Source organism: Sus scrofa, chromosome X (genome assembly GCF_054392235.1).
Source record: "Sus scrofa isolate SSC_HxYL_T2T_F1_AM1 chromosome X, Sscrofa_HxYL_maternal_Yorkshire_Landrace_v2.0, whole genome shotgun sequence".
Lineage (NCBI taxonomy): Eukaryota > Metazoa > Chordata > Mammalia > Artiodactyla > Suidae > Sus > Sus scrofa.
In genome coordinates, this window is record NC_139401.1 from 131045577 (window position 1) to 131068547 (window position 22971).

General features: G+C 46.5%; 1 protein-coding gene across 9 annotated transcripts in view; it reads left to right on the forward strand.

The window, feature by feature from the left end:
- The window catches only part of AFF2 (ALF transcription elongation factor 2), a 535022-nt gene that overhangs the window by 96740 nt on the left and 415311 nt on the right, over positions 1-22971 (forward strand). Inside the window, exon 1 of one of the 9 annotated variants that reach the window (XM_085006496.1) lies at positions 14522-14646. The exons of the other annotated variants lie outside the window; for them this stretch is intronic. Within the exon in view, the coding sequence (XP_084862622.1) occupies positions 14612-14646 (35 nt within the window). The 5' untranslated portion in view covers positions 14522-14611. Of the gene's footprint in view, positions 1-14521; positions 14647-22971 lie in introns of those variants that run through there. 9 annotated transcript variants of the gene reach the window in all.

Genomic DNA, 22971 nt, shown 5'->3' on the forward strand with positions numbered 1-22971 from the left:
AGCTTTGGGGTGCGGCCCAAGAATGGGCATTTAGAACAAGCTCTAAGGTGATGCGAGCGCTGCCTTTTGGGGATCTCGCTAGGAGACTGACTGCCCTAAGCACTGGACGAAAAGTCCCAGGTGATGGATGAAAAGTCCCAGGTGATGGATGAATGGATGGATGAGGGACACCTACTTGTGACAAATTCTGTGCCGGTGGGTGGGGAACAGATAGGCAGTGAACACCAACGAGGCATCCCAGTGAGGGCAGTGATGGGACCCAGACACAAAGCCCAGAGAGTGGACTCCAGAGGCGTCTGGCATAGAATCGGGGCCTCTGTGCCAGACTCTGACGGACAAGGTGGAATTAAGATTCTGGTACATTGTTAAATCGTGTCATTTTTCCCCCCTAGTCCATTCTACAAGCATACTAGTCATTCAATTAATTGGATACCAACCAACCAAGACTCTCAATCATCATTTTTCTACTCTTGACATTTATTTAAATTCAAGAAGTAAGGAAACAATTGCTATCGGTTTCTCCCTACTCCCAGCCTGGATCCGCAGAGTTCATCTTGGTTCTAAGCACAATAAATAAATACATAGATTCCTGCTACGTCGAACTGGATTACATTTCTCAGTTGTGTCATGGACAAAGGCTAGGTCCATTCCATCCTGCTACCTATCTACACATACAGAATGATAAGTGCCTTATCACCGTACTTATTGAGGCAGGAAAGTCAAAGGGATATGACACATTGTCGAAAGAAATTTGATGGAATTGAAGCATTGGCAGCGAACCCTTCACTTAACCAGAAAGTGCACTTAGAACAACCCATCCGTGAAACAGTTTAGTAAAATTAAGTTTCCTTGCGGCTTCATAGCTTGTATAGCGTGATGGGGGTATTTGTTTTTCAGAATAGCACCAGGAAAAATATTCCATAGCCGATCCCTCAAGTCATGTACATTTGCCAATAAGAGAGTCTAACCTTCAAAGTCTGTTCTCCATGGGGTTTACGGGTTTTTTTGAAATCTGTCATTGAACGTGGTTTTACTCTCCTATCACCTGGTGTGTGAACACAGTGGTTAAGACTGCAAGCCTAGTCATTGGATTTCTAGGCTGCTTGTGGTTCCTCCCTTTTTCAGGGCTAAGTATTTGGCATGGCCTCCATCCATGTCCTGTGGAACCAGAATTACCGACAGGTACTCTCTGCACTGGGCCTATTTTTACAGCTAAGATGCCAGCAAAACTGGTGGGACACATCACCTCCAAAGCTGGGGACATACTGTGTGATTAGTATGTTGATTAACATCATGCAACTCTTCACTCGTAGGTATTATTAATGTTTGTTAATAGAATTTCATCTTTTATACCTCGGCGTGATGCCATGGGACAGATTTATTTTTAAAAATCCTTCACTTTTTTCCATCTAGTAAATTATGTTTCTAGAGATGTAGTTAGTGATACAGGCAAGATAGTAGTCATAGCACTGCTAATTATATTACGGTACATAAAAGGTGACATCAGTATTATCAAGTACCATTAATAGACCTAAATGGTGTCAGACGCGCCAACCTTCGATTTGAATGCAGCATGTAAATCTTGCTTCTCCTCCCCTGCAGGTTTTCGGGTTGGCATTGGCTCAATAGTTTTTCTTTAAAGAGAAAGAGAACCACTAAGAAGAGCCAGCATATCCCATTTATGGCTGTGGCTTTGGGGACACAGTTGGCACCGGCCCTTCTAGATGGCCATTCTCTGTGGTTTGCTAAAGATGTAAACCGATCTCATGCCCTGTTCCTTCCTATGGAGGAGGCACAAAAGGTGGAGGTGGGTTGTGCACACACACCACCACCTGCGAGGTAGATGCCAGGCTCGGGAGCAGTCTTTGGTCCTGCTTTTTCTTGGTCGGAGCCAGTGTTCTGCGGTGGCGTCTCCAGCTCCAGTGGCTGCCGAAGAAAATAAGGCCAGAACTGAATTTGAGGCCCACTGTCTGCTGTCTCGTGCTCTTTCCACGTGGTTTTTTCCTGGACATTTCATTTTCAGTTCATGTTTGAGTGCTTTCAATGGTATTCTAAGCCTAAATGATTTTCCTCTTTATCTCTGAGGGGGAGACTCGGCTGGGTGGCCGAGTTCTAATCAGCTCATTGATACCACGGCACATCCCGAGGACCGTCCCTTTCAGCCTTTCCTTCTCTGCAGGCCAGGTCTCCGCAGGGCCCTGGCGGGACATGGTTTCGACGCGTGACACTGCCCCGTTCGCTGCGGTCCTGTGCAAGAAGATGGTAACACTTTGGCGCTGACTGAGCCTGGCTCGTTGTTCGTGTATTAGCAGACGTGTATTTCTGGAGCAGCTAGTAAATGCAAGGGGCTGTGACAAATAAACCTGTGACGAAGACATTGACTTGGCCCGAAAGGGAGTTTAGTCTTGTTCGGGAGACAATACATGCCCACAAACACCGTAGAAAGCACACAGAGTTAAGACTCGTTGGGGGGGGGGGGGGGGCTGCAGAGATCCTGCTGCAAAGTCAGAGGGCTGCTCCCTTCCCACAGTGAGAATGGCCTTGAGATTGGCCTTGTCCATGCGGAGATGAGGAAGCGCAGTCCAAGTGGAGGATACAGGGGCAAAAGGCACAGAAAAGGGACGTGTCCAGGGAACTGTTCGCGCCCTCACTTGGCTGGCTGCCTGCGGGGCCGACGGCAGGAAGCTGTGGGCTGGCTGCGAGGGAGAGGGGATTAGGCTGGCGGCGAGGTAGGCAGCAGCGGGAAGTGCTGGTGCCCCCCGGTGTTGTGGCCACACTGGCGGCCGCGTCGGCTCTTCAGGCAGAGACGGCAGACACCGGGAGCCGCTGCAAGTGGGCAGCGAGTGGCATCAGAGCCAGGCTCTAGGACAGTTCCGTTGGTGTCCTGGGTCGGAGGGACTGGGGCTGGGAAATCCAGTTTGGCGAGCAGTTGGAAAAATAAGGAGGCCGTGGTTTTAACCAGCAGTGTACTTGTAAGCACAGGCATGTGGGACAGCCTTGTGGTTTTGGAATGAGGCATTTCTCCTCAGTGGATCTTTTCTTTTCTTTTTCATTTATTAAAGTTTTGTTGAAGTCACGTTGATTTACAAAGCGGTGGTGGTTTCTGCTGTACAACAAAGTGATACAGTGATGCGTGTGCACACAGCCATTCTCTTTCAGATTCTTTCCCCACGTAGATGATCCCAGAATACTGGGCAGAGGTCCCTGTGCCCTAACAGCAGCTCCTCAGTGGCTACTTTCATTTGAATATAGTCATTTGAAAATGCGCTTATATGCCACCTGGGTCAAAGAAGACAAATGATCTGCAGTGGGGAACTGTGTGCCCGCCTGGGATCCATCCCCAGCCAGTGGGTCTCGAACCCTAGTGTGCCTGGGACCCTTGGCAGAATTTTAGATTTCTTCCGTCCAGGTGTGGCCCTGTGTCATTCTGATACAGGTGGTCTGGCCTTGGCACCTTGCGAAATAGTGTGACTGGCTGCTGTGAAGGTAAAAAGGCAGGTGTCTCTGCCCACTGCAGAGGCCATGAGACCTGGAGTGTGGAGACCAGGACAGAGCCCCTGCCGTGGGCCCGTGACAGCGGTAGCCATTCTCTCATTGCAGCCTCACAGTGGCTCTGAGGAGGGGCGTTCTTTCATTCTCCCCTTTCAGGGCGGCCTGCAAATACTTTTCAGGAGCAGAACTTGCAACATGCTTCAAAGAAGGATGTTGGGGAATTAAGGGGTGACCCAAGAAATGGAGTTTCCATGATTTGCATCTGGTCCCCCGGCCCCTCTATTAGGTACGATGCTCTCAAGAGAGAAGTGTGGGCTTTCCAAATGTCCAGGTCTAAACAGATACAAACAAGGCAAAAGCCCGTCCTTGGCGACATAGATTTTAGCTGGAGGCACCTCCTCATTGGTCCTGCCCCCCCTGGCTGGGCATGTGTCGAGAGAAGAGTCCCTCGTCCTCTCCCTCCTCCATCTATCACTGTCCTCAGCTCTCACCGCCAAGCTCTCGCTGCTGGACGTTCATGATTCCACCAAGGCCAAGTACTACATAAGCAGGACGTGGCAGTACTGTGTGGCCAGTGTGACTCTGCCATCTCCCCACTGCACGTCAGTGGCGGTTGCCTGAAATAGAGGTGTGCGCTGTCCCCATGTCATGCTTTGGAACACCCCATGGTGGGAGGGCCGAGGTCAACAATGTCTGGTTCCCAGCCGCTACTCCCCAAGGTTTGCCACACACCGAGTTCTCATGATGTGTGTTTTGGGGCTGTGTGCACGTGCCGTGTTTATCCATGTCTAAGGATGTGGCCACGTAAAGCATCTGTTTCCCACTTCCTTTAAAACATGTTCTGGTCTTCCGGTGTCAGCATCCGCCATAAGGTAGGGATACCTTTAATGGAATGGATTCTGCCCAATTAGCTCATGGACTCTTGAGAAGGATCCAAACATAATCTTTTTACATATGTGCGTCTTCATATACACTGGCTAGATAGATCTTTCACCATTTTTAAAAAGGACTTCAAAGATAATCTGTCATAAAAAATTGGTATAAAATGTTTGGCTTTTATGATTTGGGGGGTTGACTTTATTCAAAAGTAAGGATCTTACAGCGGTAGGAAACTTTTAGAGGTTATCTGATGACTCCTCACAATAAAGGGATTAGCTGTTCTCTGCAAATGGAGGTGTAGTTTGCTGCTACAGGTGTCCTGAGAAACAGTTTCCACAACCTGGAGGGTGGGGCTCCGTCAATGATTTCTCTATTTCCTTCCTTAGCTGGAAAGAGCTGAGGCTTAATGAACACTCATCAGCTAAATGGATGAGCCTTTATGGCAACCACATCGAATCGGCTACTGAGCACATATTTGGGGAGTGGATAGCGAGATGAAAGAACAGACGGACAGCTAGCTGCTGGGACATTTTCCGAGATCGCTAAGGCCATTTCCTCCTGTTGCAGACTCGATCCCCTTCTTCTTCGTCCGCCTATGGAGCGCGAGGTCGTCCCCTCGACCGCTCACCCCCGACTCCGAGTGTGAAGGAAGTTATGGCTTCTTCCCTCAGCCCACTCTTCTGGCTGAATCCGCACAGCCTCATTGCCCTTTCCTCACAGGCTCATCTTCCCGGGCCTGGGAGAGACTCGGGGGCTCTCTGATCCCCAAGGGCATCGTAATCCTCTCTCTGTTGCGGGTCCCAGGCCTGGATTTGCAGAGGATTAGTGAGCATTTTGTATCTAAACCTGGATGATGACAGGCAGACTTCATTAGTGGATGAAGAAAACCGTAAGACAATGGAGGGGTTGTTGGGTTTGTGATGAATTTTTTCAGAATCTGGTTTCACCAGTCTTCTGCTCTTCCTTCCCCCAGTTGCCATTTCGAGAACTCACGACGGTGATTAGACGGCATCCGAAAAGGCGGCTACTGCATTTCCCTGTCGGTTAGGGAAAGCACTATGCTTAATCGTTTATTAAGCATTTTCAAATAGCTTCCTCTAAGGACTGGAGGAAGATTTCCTCTCTCCCATATAATTCCATGGCTCCAAAATTGTCCTTTCGCTAGGAAATATTGATTTGCTGTTGTTTAGCTCCCAATGGATTGCTTCTTATCTCCAAGACTGGATTTTTGTTCGAATGAGAGTTGACAGGATTCAGATTTAGCCAAGTGAAGTATGCCAGGGTCGGTAAAATGTTAAAGACTGAGAACAAATGGGATAGCAACCCAGGACATTTCGGGTGAGTTTTGTGAAGAGAACTTATATCGGGAATCAAGACCTTTGCGGAAGACATTTGGAGAGGATAATTATTTAAATGCCCAAGCCTCCTTGCAGAGGGAGGCAATGCATTTCCACGGATTTTTGTTGTACAGGTTAAGTCATAAAACTGGCCCCAAATGGGAAACAGTCCAAAGTTTTAACAGGAAGAGAGGAATTGCATCAGATTTGGTACATCCATATACTGGGCGTTGCTTTTTCCTCTTTGGGCTTTTTTTCAACTTTCTAGTTTTGTTTTACAATGACTGTGTTCCTTTCATACATATTCATGTGATCAGTGAGTGAGTTCTAGCTGGTCTCGGGAACCCCTGACACAGCCACATGTCCTCTAACTCATAGACAGCGTGGGGGGCGGGGGGCAGGTTAGAGTTGAATTGTGAAGACCCCAAATCTATGGCCTGGGAGTTCCCACTGTGGTGTGGTGGGTTAATAGTCCAACTGCAGAAGCTGTGTCTCTGCAGAGGCGCAGGTTCGATCCTGGGTCCGGGAACTTCCACATGCTGCAGGTGTGGCCTTTAAAAAACAAACCAAAAAAACCCTCAAAAACCATGGCCTTGCCTGATGCCTGCCAGCTCTGGTTTGCTGGCTGGCTGGAACTGGCTGTTTTGCTCTTTGGGAGGCAAGGTCTTCCCAGGCTGGCTGAAAGGGGGAACCGGTGCCCCGGACTGGAGCAGGCTCCTGGCCAATTGCTCCTTTCCCCCTTTCCGTGGAGTCACACACAGATCCATTGGCCATAGAGTCTTCGCCAGGCTAGCAGAGCAAAAGTGGGGCCTCGAATTGCGTTTGGTCCCCAGGGTGTTCCGGGTGGTGTTCCTGAACAGCCCACTACGCGGGCTGGTCTGCTCGCTTTTTTAGCTGTTCCGTTTTTGAGTCAATGGACTGAGTTTAATATTACGAAGCGAGTCTTGGCTTCACAGCACAGATGCCTTTGCATGAATGAAAAAGTCAAATCTGGGAGAAGGGAAGACTTGATGGTTTTTGATTTTTCTCTGCTATGTTTTGTTCAAAGCCTGTTTACCTCGGCACATGGAAATCAGATCGTCCCTTACTCATGACCTCTGTAGTGACCACTGCTAAGTCAGTCAGGGTCCCAGCTCCATGCTGAGTATTTGTGGCTTTGTGGGAAGTAAAGCAAAACAATAGGAAATGAGAGGGTTTTCCCCCAATAGCTTGATCTTGATGGGGAGGAAGGAATTGCACCGAAGACCTGACATCGGGCAGGACTTAAAAAATGCACAGGGGGCTTTCCCCATTTTGTGAGAATAGCCTTTGAGGATGAAAAAAGAGAAGAGTCCTCTGTAGCCTTCTCTCGCGTGCACGTGTGTGCACACGTGTGACACCGAGTTTGGAATCCCTCTGGACAGAGGCAGGCAGGTCCCTTCCGCGACATGAGCCAAAGTCCCAGCCTCTACCTGTGCTTCAAGCTGGGCTCTCAACCCCATTCGTTGTCCTCGGTCCACTTCCTCCCCATCCACGCCGCTCAGTTTCCTTCCACTGATCTTCCTGAGTGCTTCCCAAGCGCAGGACGTCTACAGGGAAAACAGCGACATTGTCCTGGCCCTGCGGCAGCTCACAACCCAGTGGAAGAAGATACTGCCAAGCCCCATTTCAGGGACATATGACACAGCCCTGGGATTAGAGGAAACGTCTGGAAGATGAGGCCTCATCTTTGAAGCATGGTTAGAAGTGGATGAGACCAAGGGACCTGCGGAAAGAACAGGGACTAAGAATGAACAGAGTGTGCGATGCGTCAACAGTCAGACCGATGGCCAGCTGAACCATTTATGGGTTATGTGGCCTCGGGCCAATGGCTCCACATCTCTGGGCTTCTTTTCCATCATCTATGAAACAGTGCTAACAGTACCCACCTGCCAGAGATGTCACAAAATCAAAGAAGAAAAGATTATTTTAAAAATCTATGGCAATGATTGGCTCATTCATTCCTCCATTTGAATGATGTTCCGCAGATACTTCGAAGCACCTGCCGCGTGCCAGGTGCCGGGCTGGTTGCTCAGGATACTGCAGCACAGCCTGTGGCCTTGCAAAGCTCCGTATCTGTCTGAGGGGTTTTGTGAGCAGTCGTTGTTTTCTCAGGAGGAGAGCTAGACAGGAGAAAGGCCATGGCAGGGTTGAGGAAGAGTGAGAGGTTTAGGTCAAGTTTACATGTGCTCGGCGGGGGCAGTCGGGAATAAGTGAAGGGAGGTAAGATTGGAGGGGCAGAATGGGGACCCCTCACAGCCTCAATCCTGCTGAAAACATCTTGAAAATCTTCTTCAATATTTATCAATATTTGGGATTGTTCAAGTATTTAAATAAAACCAGAATAGACTGTTTGCTTGTGGGGATAATGGAAGAGACTTAAGTTTAATTTGCACGCGTCACATCTGACCACCCAGATTTCAGACTCTCTGAGATGAGGGACTATGCTTAGTCTTTCCCCTCATTCATATACTAGGGCCTTCTGCAGTGCAGCTCTTCCAGGGCGCTCTGCCGAGTCAGCCCCTGCAGAGGCCTGGCATCTCGCTGCCCTACAGAAGGAGCCTCGGCCTAGAAATTAGAAAACCTAGGTTCCAGCCCTTTGTCTGCCATGCATTTGCTTTGTGACCTTGGGCGAGTCACTTAACTCCTCTATGCCTGTTATGCAACCTGCAAAAGAATGGGTCGCCTCCTTGGCCTCTGGCATCTCGTTTCACATTCCACGATCATCTGACTCCCAGGGTTCATTTCTTTCACTCTCCTGGCCTCTGGCCCCCACATACTGTGTGAGCTGCTGACTGCCTGCAGTTTGGGGAACTGAACTCACACCCATAAAAAACAAGGCATGTTAGCAAGAGTTTTGGTGGTGGTGTCTGATTCCATTGTTGCTACAAAAGGTAGTGAGAGGATAGCCGGAGGATTCTGGTCTCTGTTGGAACCCGTCTGCTCCTTTGCCTTCTCATCGTCCACCCAGTGAGTACTTGGTCCTCGCTGTGCACGACGAAGATGAAGAATGAATCTGCGTCTGACCTGCATTTAAAACACCTGTTAGTATCGTCCTAGAGTGAGTCTAGGCCCTGGCCCGATAAGGCAGTTCCTAGTACCTCTGCCACCTAGAACGTGCTCTGCTTCCTGATTGGAGCACCAGACTTGAATTTGTTAAGATACATCCTTCAGCACGATTGGCATTTGCTTTTTGGGACAGCGATTGTTTGAGCCCCCAGCACTGGGGAGATGGGCATGGAGAAAGAACCCACCAATTAGAAAGATGACAACAGCTGATGGTTCCCACCGCAGTCGGTTTTCCCATACGAAGCTAACATTGCCCAAAAAAAAAAAAAAAAATCTTTCTGCATATGTAAGAGGCTGCGTTTTCAGTCCTGGAATATTCATTCAGTTTTTATGCATCAAATTATGCACATACCAATAATCTTCTGATTTATGGATGCCTGCGATTCGGTTTTGTTTAAATGAGTTCCTTCCACAAGGAACCAGCTTCTGTTTTGAAGAAAGGAAGACACCACACAGGTGAACTTTTCTACAACTGATTTTCTACGCGGAGTTTTCAGGGCGTAATTTAGACATAGCCGTGCGGTTGATGAGCATAGACAGTGTAGGAGGCTACACGGATGCACTTGTGAGAGACTGGAAGCCAGAGGGCAGAAGGAGAGATCCAGGGGTGGGGATTTCAGCTCAGTTTCACATATCTACCCTAAGGCATTAGATGCTGCTAATTCTTCAAAAGCCAAAGATTTGTTTTACAGAAGAAATTCTGATTTGATTAAGATATTGCTTCCAGACCTAATGTTCCTTTAGCAAACCATGCCTACATCCATGATTGGAAATAAACTGCATGTTATCTAAGCATAAAAAAGCCACATGATTTGGAACTATTCTACAGAAGTAACATTTAGTGTAATTACAGTACATTTAGATTAATTATAGCGCCGGTTCCGGGCGCCACGATACTTAAGGTCGTATCAGCATTTTTGCTGTTAACCCTGTGTGGGAGAAGTTTATCCTCTGGCTTCATAGTGTTTATCCTGGAAAAACTGTATCTGGATGGATCCAAACCGAGCTTACCCCACTTTTAGGGTAACTTTAAAAAGAGATGATTTCAGAGGGATTATTCCGGTGAATATTGCTGTTTCTGTGTAGCTGCCCAAAATAGGCAGAGAGTAAATTTCAAAAAATGGCAATGACTGCGATGTTAAATTAGGAACTAGACCTGCTATACATGGCTGTAGGCTTTCTACCATTGACCAGAAAGAGGAAAGTGCTTGGTATTTAATGGCCATGTCCAGAATGGCGGTACCCAGCCAGCCTGGGTTTGGCCCCATTCAAAGTGATGTCTTCAAGGTTGGTAAAGTTAGCAATTTTGTCTTTGTGAGTGACTTCTGCCATCTGTGTCTCGTTCTTTTTGAGTATCATCAAGGGCCTCAGATTTTCATCTCTTGAGGGCAACGGCGGGTTTTTTTATTTATTTATTTTGCTTTCCTGAAATAACCAAGAGTCATTTGGAGCCAGATTTGGTGAGTAAGGAGACTGATACGGTCGAATACACATCTTACTGAAGAATGAAGGAGCTGTGGCTGGAAAATAATGAGCCTCATTTTCATGCCTGGTTCATAACTGTAGCTGAAGGTAATTCCCTCAGAGGAATTCCAAACTCAGTCGAGCAGTGTGTCTCCTTGAACACGGGGTATGGCTTCCTCATGGCGCTGCTTCGAAGGTGCCAGCATTCATTTGAATGTCACAGGTCGGCTAGCTTGTCATCTGAAGAGTCTCATTATTTTATGGTTCTCCTCCATTTAAATAAAAGGAGGTGTCTTAAAAATCCCAAGTGATTGACTGTAATGACACTAAAAATTGTGGTGGCCTGCTGTACACGTTAAAAGAGTTCCTAAAATATATCTGTGCATACATGAATGTGGCATGGTATCGACTGTTTCCCACGAGTCGGGCAGTGTATTTTCTATGCTTGAACTCAGTCACCTCTGATTTTTGGAGACCCTTAGGCACCCATTTTTTTCAGTGGTGCCAGTTGCACCCACAGAGATTAAGTAACTTTCCCAAGGTGCAGGGCTTAGAAAGGGCCAAGCTGGGATTTGAACCCAGGCTCATCTGAGCTTTCACCCTATGGGATGCTTCGCCGTGTTTAACAAACACCTGGGTCTTGGGTCGAGTGACAGATTTCTGGTTCTGAACATTGGAGCCCTGCTTTTGGAGGATGAAGGCAAAAATGGGGACTGTTCAGGCAAGTTTTACAGAGCACGTTGTTGTCAATGAACAAAAGAATCAGGGCAACAGCAGTGAATTTGTCAAGTCCTCACCTGGTTTGATTTTCCTTTTCCCTTTCTCGTTTGCCCTGCTAGATTATATTTTACCTTTTCCTGGTAGAGTCGTGCAGGCGAGTAGCTCTTATCAGGAACAAATGACGCCATAAATCCGGACCGAAATCAATGAGGTTATGAGCTCTAAGAGTGAGAGGCAGTTTTGTGGGCCTAAGTGTTTTCTCTGCTCACCATGCTGTGTCTTTGAGCCAGAGGCTCATTTGCAGAACTATATATAGTGGCTCTGTCACCGAGCTGGGTTCTCAGTGCCCACCTTACCCTCTTAAACAAGAGGAATATTTAGATGAAATAATAGACGGTACATATGCTCTCATGGCTGTCGCCAAACATATAAGGAAAAAAAAAAAAACGGAAAAGGATGTGCCAAACAAAACCACCTCTTGATAATAACACTGTAATGTAAAAATTATAGCCTGGAATTCTTGGAAATGGCTCCATTCCCCCCCGCCCCCTCGGAGAGACTGGCACCAGGTCTTTAGCTTTACTCAGCTAAAGGGAACTTACTTGGCAGTGCCAAGTGCATTCATTTAGTAGAAGGGAGGAAAATAGCAATGGATGCCATTCAGCTTTCGGATGAGTGAGGCTGTGCCATTTTTCTGAAGTATGGACCTCACTTAAAGGAAAGCCATTAGCAGACACCAGGAATCCCAGGCGCTGGGAGGCCAGGGAGCTGGCTGTCCAGTGCTCAGTGCTCAGTGCCTTCCATGTGCTAGATACTAGAAGGGCAGTGGGAGTGGCCAGTGAGGCCGCCACTTGAAGAAGATGGGCGAGGGAGTTCCTGTTGTGGCTCAGCAGAAAGGAATAGGACTAGTATCCATGGATGCGGAGGTTCGATCCCTGGCCTTGCTCAGTGGCTTAAGGATCTGGCGTTGCCATAAGCTGTGGTGTAGGGCACAGAGGCGGCTCAGATCTGGCTACAGCTCCAATTTGACCCCTAGCTTGGGAACCTCCATATGCTGCAGCTGCAGCCTAAAAGGAAAAAAAAAAAAAAGGAAGACGAAGACGAGTGAGACTGCATGTTTTAGGTATCGTCAGGGAAGTTCCTTTGTCTGCCCTCATCACCTGACAGATCGCCTGGCTGTGACTGGATCAGGCAGATCAGACACCCCAGCTCAGCATTTCAGGTGGCACCACAAATTCAGTCCTTGAGACAAGTAATATTTTAACGGAGTCTTTGTAAAAGTAAATCAAAATTAATGTAAGAAAAATCTACGATGAAAAAAGATCTAACTTTAAAATGACAGGATCAGTAACGGCACTGTTCTCAGGGGCATTGGCGCTTGAGGCAAAGGGGAAAAATATTGCATGAGTTATGATTTTTTTTTAAATATAGCCTCGACATTCCAACTCGCTTGATGACTGGGTATTTTGGGCACCTCCTGCTCACCCTGAAGCCCAACTCTAATGCCCTCTCTCTGGAGTTTTCCCTAATTTCTCTCTCTCCCCCTGCACGGGCTTCTTAGTCAGAATGGATTTTACCTCTGGGCTTCCACAGCGCTTTCTGCAGCTCTCCTGACAGCATTTGCCAGGATAGACTGTAATTATTTGTTTGCAGTATCTGCCTCTTTCAGAAGACTATGGCTTCCTTGAGGATAAAGACCACGTCTCAGGCTCTTTGTATCCACTGTGCCAGCCAGACATTCAGTAGGTACTCAAAAATACTTGCTGGTTGTCCAAAACAACAACTGAGAGGTTGAAGGATTTCAGTAAATAAGTGAACTGAATCTTTGAGTCTTTTAGCACCCCGTTATCTGCGGGGTGACATTTTCCACACTTATTCTGAACTCCACCCCTGGGTCACAGGTCTCCCAGAGAGAAGTGCTTCTAGAGACTCTCCCTCCTGGGCATCAGCAGGGAGTCAGGCTTGGAAGTGGGTGATGATGCCCCTTCGGTGACCCCGTCCGTCCGCTCAGGGAGTTCACTTCCTGGCCTGTGCGAAACCCAAGAAGGATTCGCTCCGAGCTCAGCAGAGTCTGGGGCAGAGACGGGTTTGGCCGGAGGTCAGCTTTCAGGGGCGCTTCCTTCCAGGAGCCCTCCAGGGTTTTCTTCTTGGACCTGGGTCCTCCCCCGCCTCTGCCTCAGGACAAGGGGGTGGGGGTGCTTCCTTAACATGCCAGCCAGTGCCTGTGACCCCCCACCCCCCGGCAGGACCGGACCCTCTCGGGGCCATGGAATAGACCGGACACACAGGGATCTCGCCTGGGGGGGCTGTGTGGCGAAGCTCTTTGGGGGGCTGCTTTACTTTCTTAGAAAGCCACCTTCTCGAACATTTTTATGACACTGGCTCAATGGTGAGTTGCCCTTAACTAAACTGGTTAACCGTATGGCACCCTACTAACAGAAAAAAAGAGGTGGGGAAAGTTACGCAATATTCATGATCGCTTCAAATCAAAGGTGCAAAAGTCAGTATTGAAATGGCCCCTTGCACATGGAGCTCATATGATTAAAATTCCGAGTCCATGAGTTCTAATCCTAGTTGTAGACCCTGGAAATGACTGAGCTAACTTATGGGAAAGCGTTAATGAAAGTGCTGAGTTCCCCACCTCTCGCTATCGTTAATTTTTTTAGCAATTTAAGACAACACGGTAGTGTCAGCACATGACACTGTGGCTCTGTCTACCTGACATTGAACCTGTCTGCCTAACTGATTTATTTTTTGACCACCTTTAATCAATTGGCAGCTTGCTTTGGCATCATGTAGACGTAGCTGGTGGTCTCCTGGGAGCTGTGTATTGATTTAGTGTTAAAGCCATGGCTGCATGGTGAGTAAAAGTCATGCGACCTTAGCGTCAAAACCCATGGAGACCACAGAGACCCCCTGCTTAGACTCTTGCCAGGTCCCTCAGGAAAGCGGCACCTTGGCTGTCTCCCCTTGGTTCTTTGTCTCCCGCAAGCAACTCTCAGAAAGAGGCCAAACCTCCCTCATCTTCACAGGTGACAAGCCACAACAGGCTGTAGTCCTGTCCCCTCGCCTAAAGAGTCAGGAAGACAATCTGGCTCCCATGCTCCCTTCCCTGTCCCAAGCCCTGTGGCAACCAAGGCAACAGACGGGCCAACTCAACCTTTCAAGAAAAAGGAGCCCGAAAATAGCTGCACTCAGGTCAAGGGTGATTTCATTGATATGTCCCAGAAGAGTTGATACCACTCTTCCCCCCTCCCCTCCCTCCCCCCTCTCTCTCTCCTCCCCACCCCCTTCCCTCCCTTCCTCACTTCTTGCAAGGGGCCTGCTAAAGGCTCTTCTTGAGCTCGGTGCTGAGGGGCCAATAGGGAAACATGCCTGTTTTCACAGAACTTACATTCTAGTCAGAGTAGGCAGATGTGGAAAAATCAACAGACAGTTTCATTTTTGATTGTAGTAAGTGATTTGAGGAACGCCAGATCAGACGGTGTGATGCAGTTACAGAAGCGAAAGAGGCTGACTTTAGCCTCGTTGAGCTGAGATCTAAATGATGAGAAGAAGCTGGTGAGGCGAGGATCTTGGAGAAGCTATTCAAGGGGATGGCCGTGGAATACAAGAGGCCCTGAGGCAGAGACATGCTTGGCTTGTTCAAGGAACAAAACGAGCCTCGGTAAGGGAGGGGTAAGCTTATAGAGGCTGAGGTCACGGGGGTAGGTAAGGACCAGATCAGTGGGCACTTCAAGGGCTGAGGGGGGAAAATCGTGATCTGATTTACATGTTACAAGGACGCCTTTGGAGAACCCACCATGGGGAGGTGAAGAAGGAAGCAAGAGAGGCCGGTTGTTGAGCCTGTTGCAGTAGGGCAGATGGCAGATGGTGGTGTGCACGGGATGGAAAGAAGTGAGTGGCTGCAGGAGATATGTTGAGGTGGGGTCAGATGGAGTTGCGCATGGATCCAGTGTGTTCATGTGGTGAGGGGAGGGTGAGCGAAAGGGAGGAATGGGGGGCACGTCCTCTCAATTTTGGTCTTGAGTGGCCAGGCGGAGAGTGGTGCCATTTCTTATGCTTTATGTCTATGTACCTAGAGTCTGTTGAAGTGGTTTTTCTAAAACAAATGACCAGTCTTACCAAAGAATGATTGAAATTTTGTCTTTGGTGGGACAAGAACAGAATAAAACTGGTTGCTGCAGGCCACTGGGAGCCTTTTACTCTCCATTCCATACACTCACTTGTAAGCTTGCAAACATCTCGGAACTGAATTTCAGCCTGGACTGTCTCCCCAATGAGACTGTGAACGACTTGAGGGTAGACAGGGCAGTCCATCTTGTTCCTTGTGGTGTGTCTAGTGCCAAAATCAGTGTCTAGACCATGACAGGTACTTGGTAAATGCTCGTTGAACAGAAGGGAAGAAAGAAAACTGATCTTCTTTAGAACTTGTCTACCTTTTATTTCCAAAGATTAATGTGAAAATGAAAGGGATACAAATAAGGAAATAAAATGAGGGAATCACTGCAGAGTGGGAAGGAAACCTCAGAAAGGAGAAATTGGATAGGACAAAACAACAAACATGCTATAAATGATATTTCTCTCACAGCAGAAAGATTCAATAAATCTGTGGTGGCATTACCTAACTGGCAATATCATAGCATTTAGGACTAAATTTCAACTCTACGTGATCATTTGAATTCAATCCCAAATGTATTTTAAACATGTATTTTGTTCATGTCTAAGACACTTAGGATGACATATATACTATCATTACACTATATTCAGTAACTAATAAAGAAATTATTAAGAAAGTGAGGTCCAAAATGCCTGTGTAATTATAGAGAAGCTGCCTCATTCATTTGATACAATAGAGGTAATGAACTGTCTAGAAGAACTGCCTAGAAGAAAGGTATTTTCCTCCAAAGCATTTGTTAGCTCCTTCTTGATTAGAAAAAACAAGCGTCAGCATCACTCATTGTGCTATTTTGGAGGCATCTTGATGTGGCCTCATCTGCCCTGTCTCACCACACCTTCTGCTCTGCCATTTTATACCATTTCGAGTTTGTAATTGCTTATTCTTTAGTCTTTCCTTCCCCAGCTGTACCTTTACTCCTTCTCTTCCAGGGGTCAGGAAGAGATCTCCGTCACCTGCTATCCTTCAGTATTTGGCTCAAGAGCAGCCTCCTTTAAGCAGCTTTCCTGAATTTCTCCAGGCTGAATTTATACTTTCCCTGGGGTTTCCTTTGGTTTTTGTTATGTTCAGAATTATGCTAATGATTGGCCAGAGTCAACAGAAGAATTGGGTCCAAAGTAATTGGAAAAGTACAATTAGAAACCCATGTCAGTCTAGTTAACATGCCTTTGAAGACAGGATGTTAACCCAGAACCTCCGTATTCTTTTTTTAAAAGTTTTTTTTTAATGTAATGATTTTTATTTTTTTCCATTATAGCTGGTTTACAGTGTTCTGTCAATTTTCTGCTGTACAGCATGGTGACCCAGCTACACATACATGTATAGATTCTCTTTTCTCACGTTATCATGCTTCATCATAAGTGACCAGACATAGTTCCCAGTGCTACACAGCAGGATCTCATTGCTTATCCATTCCAAAGGCAATGGTCTGCATTTATTAACCCCAAATTCCCAAACCATCCCGCGCTCCCTCCTCCTCCCCCTTGAACTTTAAAACATATTTTAATTTTTATTCTCCCTTCTTCCAGTGACCATTTGTTGCATAACAACTATATATTGGGTTCAGAGCTCAACTGTGGAGAATAAAAAGATCTGTAAGACCGTCAGAAGTATAGATTTAAGTACATATGGATGTGTTTATCCATCAGTAAAGTATGTAATGCCAACCTTGAAAAAAGAATAGCCATTTACTTTACCAGCAAAATGAATTCATTCAGGAATCACAAAGGGATTGCAGTTGGGGACAAGCAAACTATGGCAAGCCATAAGTAAGTCCAGAGAACAAAGGAAAGGAGCCTTTGTTTATGGAGGAAAGGAGGAAGTTGGAAGGGGCTATGCTGAATAAAATTCGTTGGCACAGAGTAGGAGTTCAGGGTGGTAGCAGCTTCCCAGTGGCTGAATGTTGTGGTTTCTCATTGGCTGGGTTGTTGCTAGGCAAGGAGAAGATGTTTCTTCCTCCTGCTGAGGTATGTAAAGTAAGCTTCTTCCAGGTGAAAAATACAAGGTACACTTCTTGCTGGGGTCTGCAAGTGGCAGAGAGTGGGAGTGCACGAGAGCTCTCCCTTCAGGGCTTCCTGACTCCGTTTTAAATGGAGTGTCCTTTATTTAATTTTACATTTCCCTTTTTTGATCACGATCTTTCCTTTAGAGCATTGCTGATCAACAGTCAGGTTTTGGTGGGTTTGCCCTTTGCTGCTAGGAAGGACCTTTCCTGCTTGTCGTGTCCAATATTTCAGGGAATGTATACAGAATGGAAACCACTGAGGTCACACATGAGTAGCAAGAAAGAGTAGGAGGGTGAACTCTCAGGCACCTCTCACCTAAAGTCTGTATCTTATCAAAATCATAGGTGTTGGAGGTTATCTTGAAGGACTAAGCTAAACATCCCTCTATTTGGTACATCACTTCTGCAGAGATTTAACAGGCAAAAGGTATAAAGTTAAAAATGAGTATGTAAAATAGAATGAAAATTAGCGTGACAGATCCGAGCGGTCCTTTTCCCTAGACCGCAATGTAGCCAGCTGAACAAATCAAAGGACCATGGAGTGTTAGGAGAATTTTTTTGTAACCAGTGTGCTTACTTCCTGATCTTGTGTAGTTGAACTTCTATTTATCCGTGAGCAACCAGTGGTATTTGCGATCACACAAACACCTCCTTGTTCAGCAAGAGCTGTAGCATTGTCGAAAACTGCTTTAGCCAATGAGTCAAGGGATCATTTTGTGGCTGCTGCTGCCTTGGCTGTGGAGTTGGCTGGCTAACCTAACGTTAGGTAGCGATTTCTGATCATGTGTTCCTTGGCATTTACTTGGACCCACAGGAGAAGGGCTTTCCCTGTAAGGCAAACCAGGAATAATATATGCCTTCTAGAAGCTTCCATGTAAGGGACCATTGAGGTTTACTGGGGAGGACCAGTGGGAGGCTTCTGATTTGTTATGAACGTTGACCGGGGCAGTTAAATATCCCAGTAAGTATTGATCATCAGTTCACCAGCTATCTAAACATTCATATGCCCATGAGAAATGCCAGCCACTGCAGACAAAAATAAAACCAGGTGTAGCACAGCCTCATCTGTGACCTATGCCATGGCTTGTGGCAACGCCAGATACTTAATCCACTGAGAGAGGCTAGGGATTGAACCCTTCATGGATACTAGTCAGGTTCTTAACCCACTGAGCCACAATGGGAACCTCCCCATCAGTATCGATTCATAAACATTATTATTTTATCTGCAGACCAATGGTTTAGTGCCTACACAATCAGTAGTCATTAATGAGAATTTTAGCGTCTCTGGCAAGACTGGATTGTTATTTGGTCCAAACCAGAGTTCTCTCAAATCAACAGCTACTAGATGTCTCGTCTTGTTTTTCCTTTGCTGGAGCCAGTTCTTGGACTTCTGTAACCAATTTTTCTAGGTTATCATTTGGGAAAACCTCCCTTTGGACCATGGCAGGGGTTTGCTTTTTGGTTCCTTTGAGGGCAACATTCTTGGCGGAAATATCAGCAGTGTGGTTTCTTTTCGCTTCCAGGGAGTCAAGTTTGTAATACCCAGGGACCTTAATGGTAGCTAAAGTGGTTGGCAAGAGTGTGACATCTAATAAATTCTGGACATAAGAGCCATTTAAAATTTTATCCCCATTGGAAGGAATGAGTCCTTGCTGTTTCCATAGCATTTTGAGGTGGTGAGCTACTCCAAAGGCATATCGACTGTTTGCAGTTTTGCCCTTTGCTAAAATGCAGACCCAAGGAAGATGGTATAATTCAGCCTGTTAGAGCAAGGTAGCCAAAGGCCAAGGTGGCTTTAAAAGGAGTTGCAACTGCGTATCCAGCATATTATTACCATTTTCATTCTTTAAGAACCATTGGTAAACCATGGAAAATGCAGTTGTTGGTTGGAGGAGTTTCCTGTAATTCACTGTGAGGAGGCAGAAGGGGATCGATCAGAGTCAGTCATGAGGAGTGTAGTCCCTAGAGGAAGGAAGAAGGGTGGCAGGGTCAAGGTTATTATGGCGAGAAAGAGTTACATGAGGAGTGGCTACCATGAGGCTTTCATAGGAAGTGCCGTGACTGGCCGAAAGGGATTGAGTGGGATCGGAATTCAGGAGGGCTCTACTGCACGGGGTACAAAAATAGTTAGAGGGGATCCCGTAACTATCTCTTTGGTCGCCTTAGCTAAAAGAAAGGGCCAGGAATGGCTCTATAGCGGGCAGGGGTATCTTCATACCATAGGGTTTGCCTGTTGACTGCAGTGCCTTATGGGGCCGTGGTAACCCCCATGGTTTGGGGTGACTGCTCTGAGAGTACTTGTCTCCTTCTCCTATAGAAAGGCGAAAAAGGGAAGTTGATAATTAGGGTGCCCGAGGCCAGGATGCTTTATCAAGCTTTCCTTTAAGCTGTTAAAAGGTGGGTCATCCACATCTCCCCCGATAACAAGGGTCAGGATCGGTGTTCTCTGGTAAGGCATATAAAGGCTTGGCCATGAGGGAAAAGTTCCAAATCCAGTTCCAAGAATCATCAGCCAGCCCAAGAAAACCTCATAGTTGGCATTTGGTTTTGGCTTGGGGAAGTTCAGGATTCCATGAAGCCTATCTGGATCTAGGGGCAGCCCTTCTTCCGAGATCAAGTGACCCAGATAAGGAACTTGGGTTTAAACAAACCGTAGTTTCCCCTTAGAAACGTTCTGCCCCTTTGAGGCTAAAATCTTCAATAGGTGGATGCTGTCTCCCTGGGGAAAAAAAAAAAAAAAAAGACCTGGGAAGGAGCGGGAGAGAGAAGCAAGTTGTCTAAACATTGTAACAAAGGAGAGCATCTGGAACAGTTTATATCATCTACATCAGCTTTCCTGATTTGTGAGAAGTAAGAAGGACTTTGGGGGGAGTTCTCTGGTAGCTCAGTGGGTTATGGATCCAGTGTTGTCACTGCTGTGGCGCCCCGGAACTTCTGCATGCCTTGGGTGTGGCAAAAAAAAAAAAAAAAAAAAAAAAAAAAAAAAAAAAAAAAGCAGGACTTTGTGTAAAACCCTGGGTCATTACTGTCCTGGTACACCGTCGTCCTTCCCAAATAGCGGCAGAGAGGTACTGATTAGCATTATCTATAGGGATGCTAAAGAAGGCTCTATATAAATCACTCAGAGTGAAAAATTCGCTTCTGGTGGTCACGAGGCTAAAAAAATATGAGGATTGGGAACAACAAGGGTGACAGGGATGACAGTATTGTTTAAAGCTTGGAGTCTTGGGCAAATATCCGTTCTTGGTCACTGGGTTTATTTTCAGGTAAAATAGGGATCACTTAGGGGCTAGCACATCAGGTAATGAGGCCCAGGGCCTTATAATCACCTAAGACCTATTGGCTTCGTGCCTGGGAGGGCCTCTTTATAGGGTCTTGGCTAATTCTGGGGAGAGGCCTATAGCATTTTGGATCTTAATAGGAGATTCTTCCAATATCAGTCTGTGTGCATTCTTCCAATATCAGTTGAGAATTTTGCACATAAGGAGGGCGGCAGCTGGTCTTATAGTCACCAATGATTAGTTTCCTTAGACTCAGCTCCAGTGCCATCAGAGATGAAGCAAATAAAAGATGCTGAAGGGTCATTTGATTCGCTCAGTAGTTGGCTATTTTTGTGGCTGCTATCAAATTCTAGAATTATTTATTTTCGCTTTTTGGGAGAAAGAAATTCCAGCATGATATTTTCGAAGACATCTCAGCCCAGTAAATGAATAAGGCTGGAAGAACGAAGGAGAAAAGAGGCCGGGGTTAGCGACAGGAACCTGTTGAGGGTTATTTGAGATCTCCACTACTTGAACCCTTGTAGGACTCTGAGGCAGAGGCTGTTTAATGACAGCGGCATTGGGAAGGCTGGTTAGAGGGCTGAGGGAGTGTGGGGCGTCAAGCTTCTAACAGTCTTTTTTTTCCACTGTCCCGACTTCTTGCAATAATGGTGAGACCAGGAGGGGTTGTCATTTTTGTGTTTGGGGACCTCCATTTGTTGGAGTTTAAAATAGAGGGTTTTAGGAGTTCCCACTCTGGTGTTGTCTCTGTGGTGGCTCGGATTCGATCCCCGGCCTGAAAATTTTCCTATGCCATAGGTGTGGCCAAGAAAGAAAAAAAAAATTGAAGATTTTTTAGTGGTCTTCCTTTCAGTTGCTAAGTTTGGCATGGATGTAGTTCCCCATTCTCTGCCGGTCCTTTAAACTAGAAGAGGAAGAGCCCCGTTTTTCCTGTTAATGAACGTCGAGGTAAAGCCTGTCTGAGTGGATTCAGCATCCACAGTGAGACCAGTATTGTCCTTAGAAAACATTTGCACAGGTTCGCTTGGGTTTCTGAGGACAAGTCTGAATCTCACTCCAATCAACCAGTTTTGGAAAAGCCCTCAAAGTTGCCAAGGGGAGTCACCTGGTGATGCCCTGAGCCTGATCATAAATAATGCAGAGGGCGGGTCTTCCGGTTGTACAACTAGGGACCCCGCGGGAGTTTTTATCCAGTGTTGGGCTTGACCTTCATTGGCAAGCGTATGAACTAGCTGATAAAAGTCAGCGAAAGCAGGCTGGTACGTTTGAATGTCCGTATTAAATTCCTCAGCAGGTCTGTGGGGCTCCTCGGTTACTTTGGGAAAATCTGACCATAGCTTGTAGTTTAGCTTTAGACCAGGGAACGTAAGAAATTAGGGGTATAGCATGTGGATCCTCAGAGGGCCTGATGGAAAGGGGCAGGTTTTCATAGGTTCAGGGGAGGAGAAAGTGGGGTGAAGTTCAGAGAAAAAGGGAAGTTCGGTGAGAGGATTAGAATGAGGGTGTGGAGGGTACAGGGGAGGTAGGGACAGCACAGAAGGAAAAGAGGAAGATGGCACCGGGGCAGGGTCTTGGCACAAGGTGGCTGCTGCGCACCTGGAGACACAGAGGATGGGGAGGGGCAAAAGAGGTCTCTGAAGCTTTCTGGTGTTTTCCAGTTGTTTATTTGCCTCAGTTAATTTAGAAATAGTATTTTGTAAAGAGGCAATTTTAGAGTCTTGAATGCACTTGGAAGCCTCCAGGTACCAATTAAAATAGGCATCCCATTCAGTCTGTTTAATTTTAGAGCTGTGATCTTCTAATTTAGTTCTGAGAAAAATAAGTTTGGGGAGGTCAAAAGTTCCCCATAATGGCCATTGGAGTTTTAAATTATTTTTGGTTAAATTTGTCCATTTAGTTAAAATGTGCATAAGGAGGGACCATAGAAGGGGGACACTCCTAGAGAATTTAGCAGAGTTGGATCCCATTGCTCAAAACTCAGAAGCTTAGAAAACAGAAGAGTAGTAACCAGAAAAGGGCAATGCTTTGTAATAACAAAAATATATCCCAAATAAAATCAGAGAGTTTGACCAAAGGAGGGGATCTTGGATCCGAGAGACTTACCAAACTTAAAAGAAAAAGATAACTCATGGAAGGAGAGAGTGCAGGTGGCTCAAGTGGGTACCTCGCCCAGTTCTGGGAGTTATTAGTTCCCCAGGGGCTGGTGCCTTCAGATTCCACTTCTGCCACCGTATAATGTCAACCTTAAGGGTAAAATAACTAATTATTTTACCAGCAAAATGAATTTGTTTAGGAATGGCAGAGGAATTGCAGTTCAGGACAAGCAAGCTATGGCAAGCCATGGGTGATCTAGAGAACAAAGGAGAGGAGCATTCTTTTATAGAGGAAAGGATGAAGTGGGGAGGCACTGTTTTGAAATGAAAGTTCATTGGAGTAGAGCGGGAGTTCAGGGTGAAGGTAGCTTCTCATTGGCTGAGTGTGGCCATTTCTCATTGGCTGGGCCGTTGCTGGGCAAAGAGAAAATCTTTC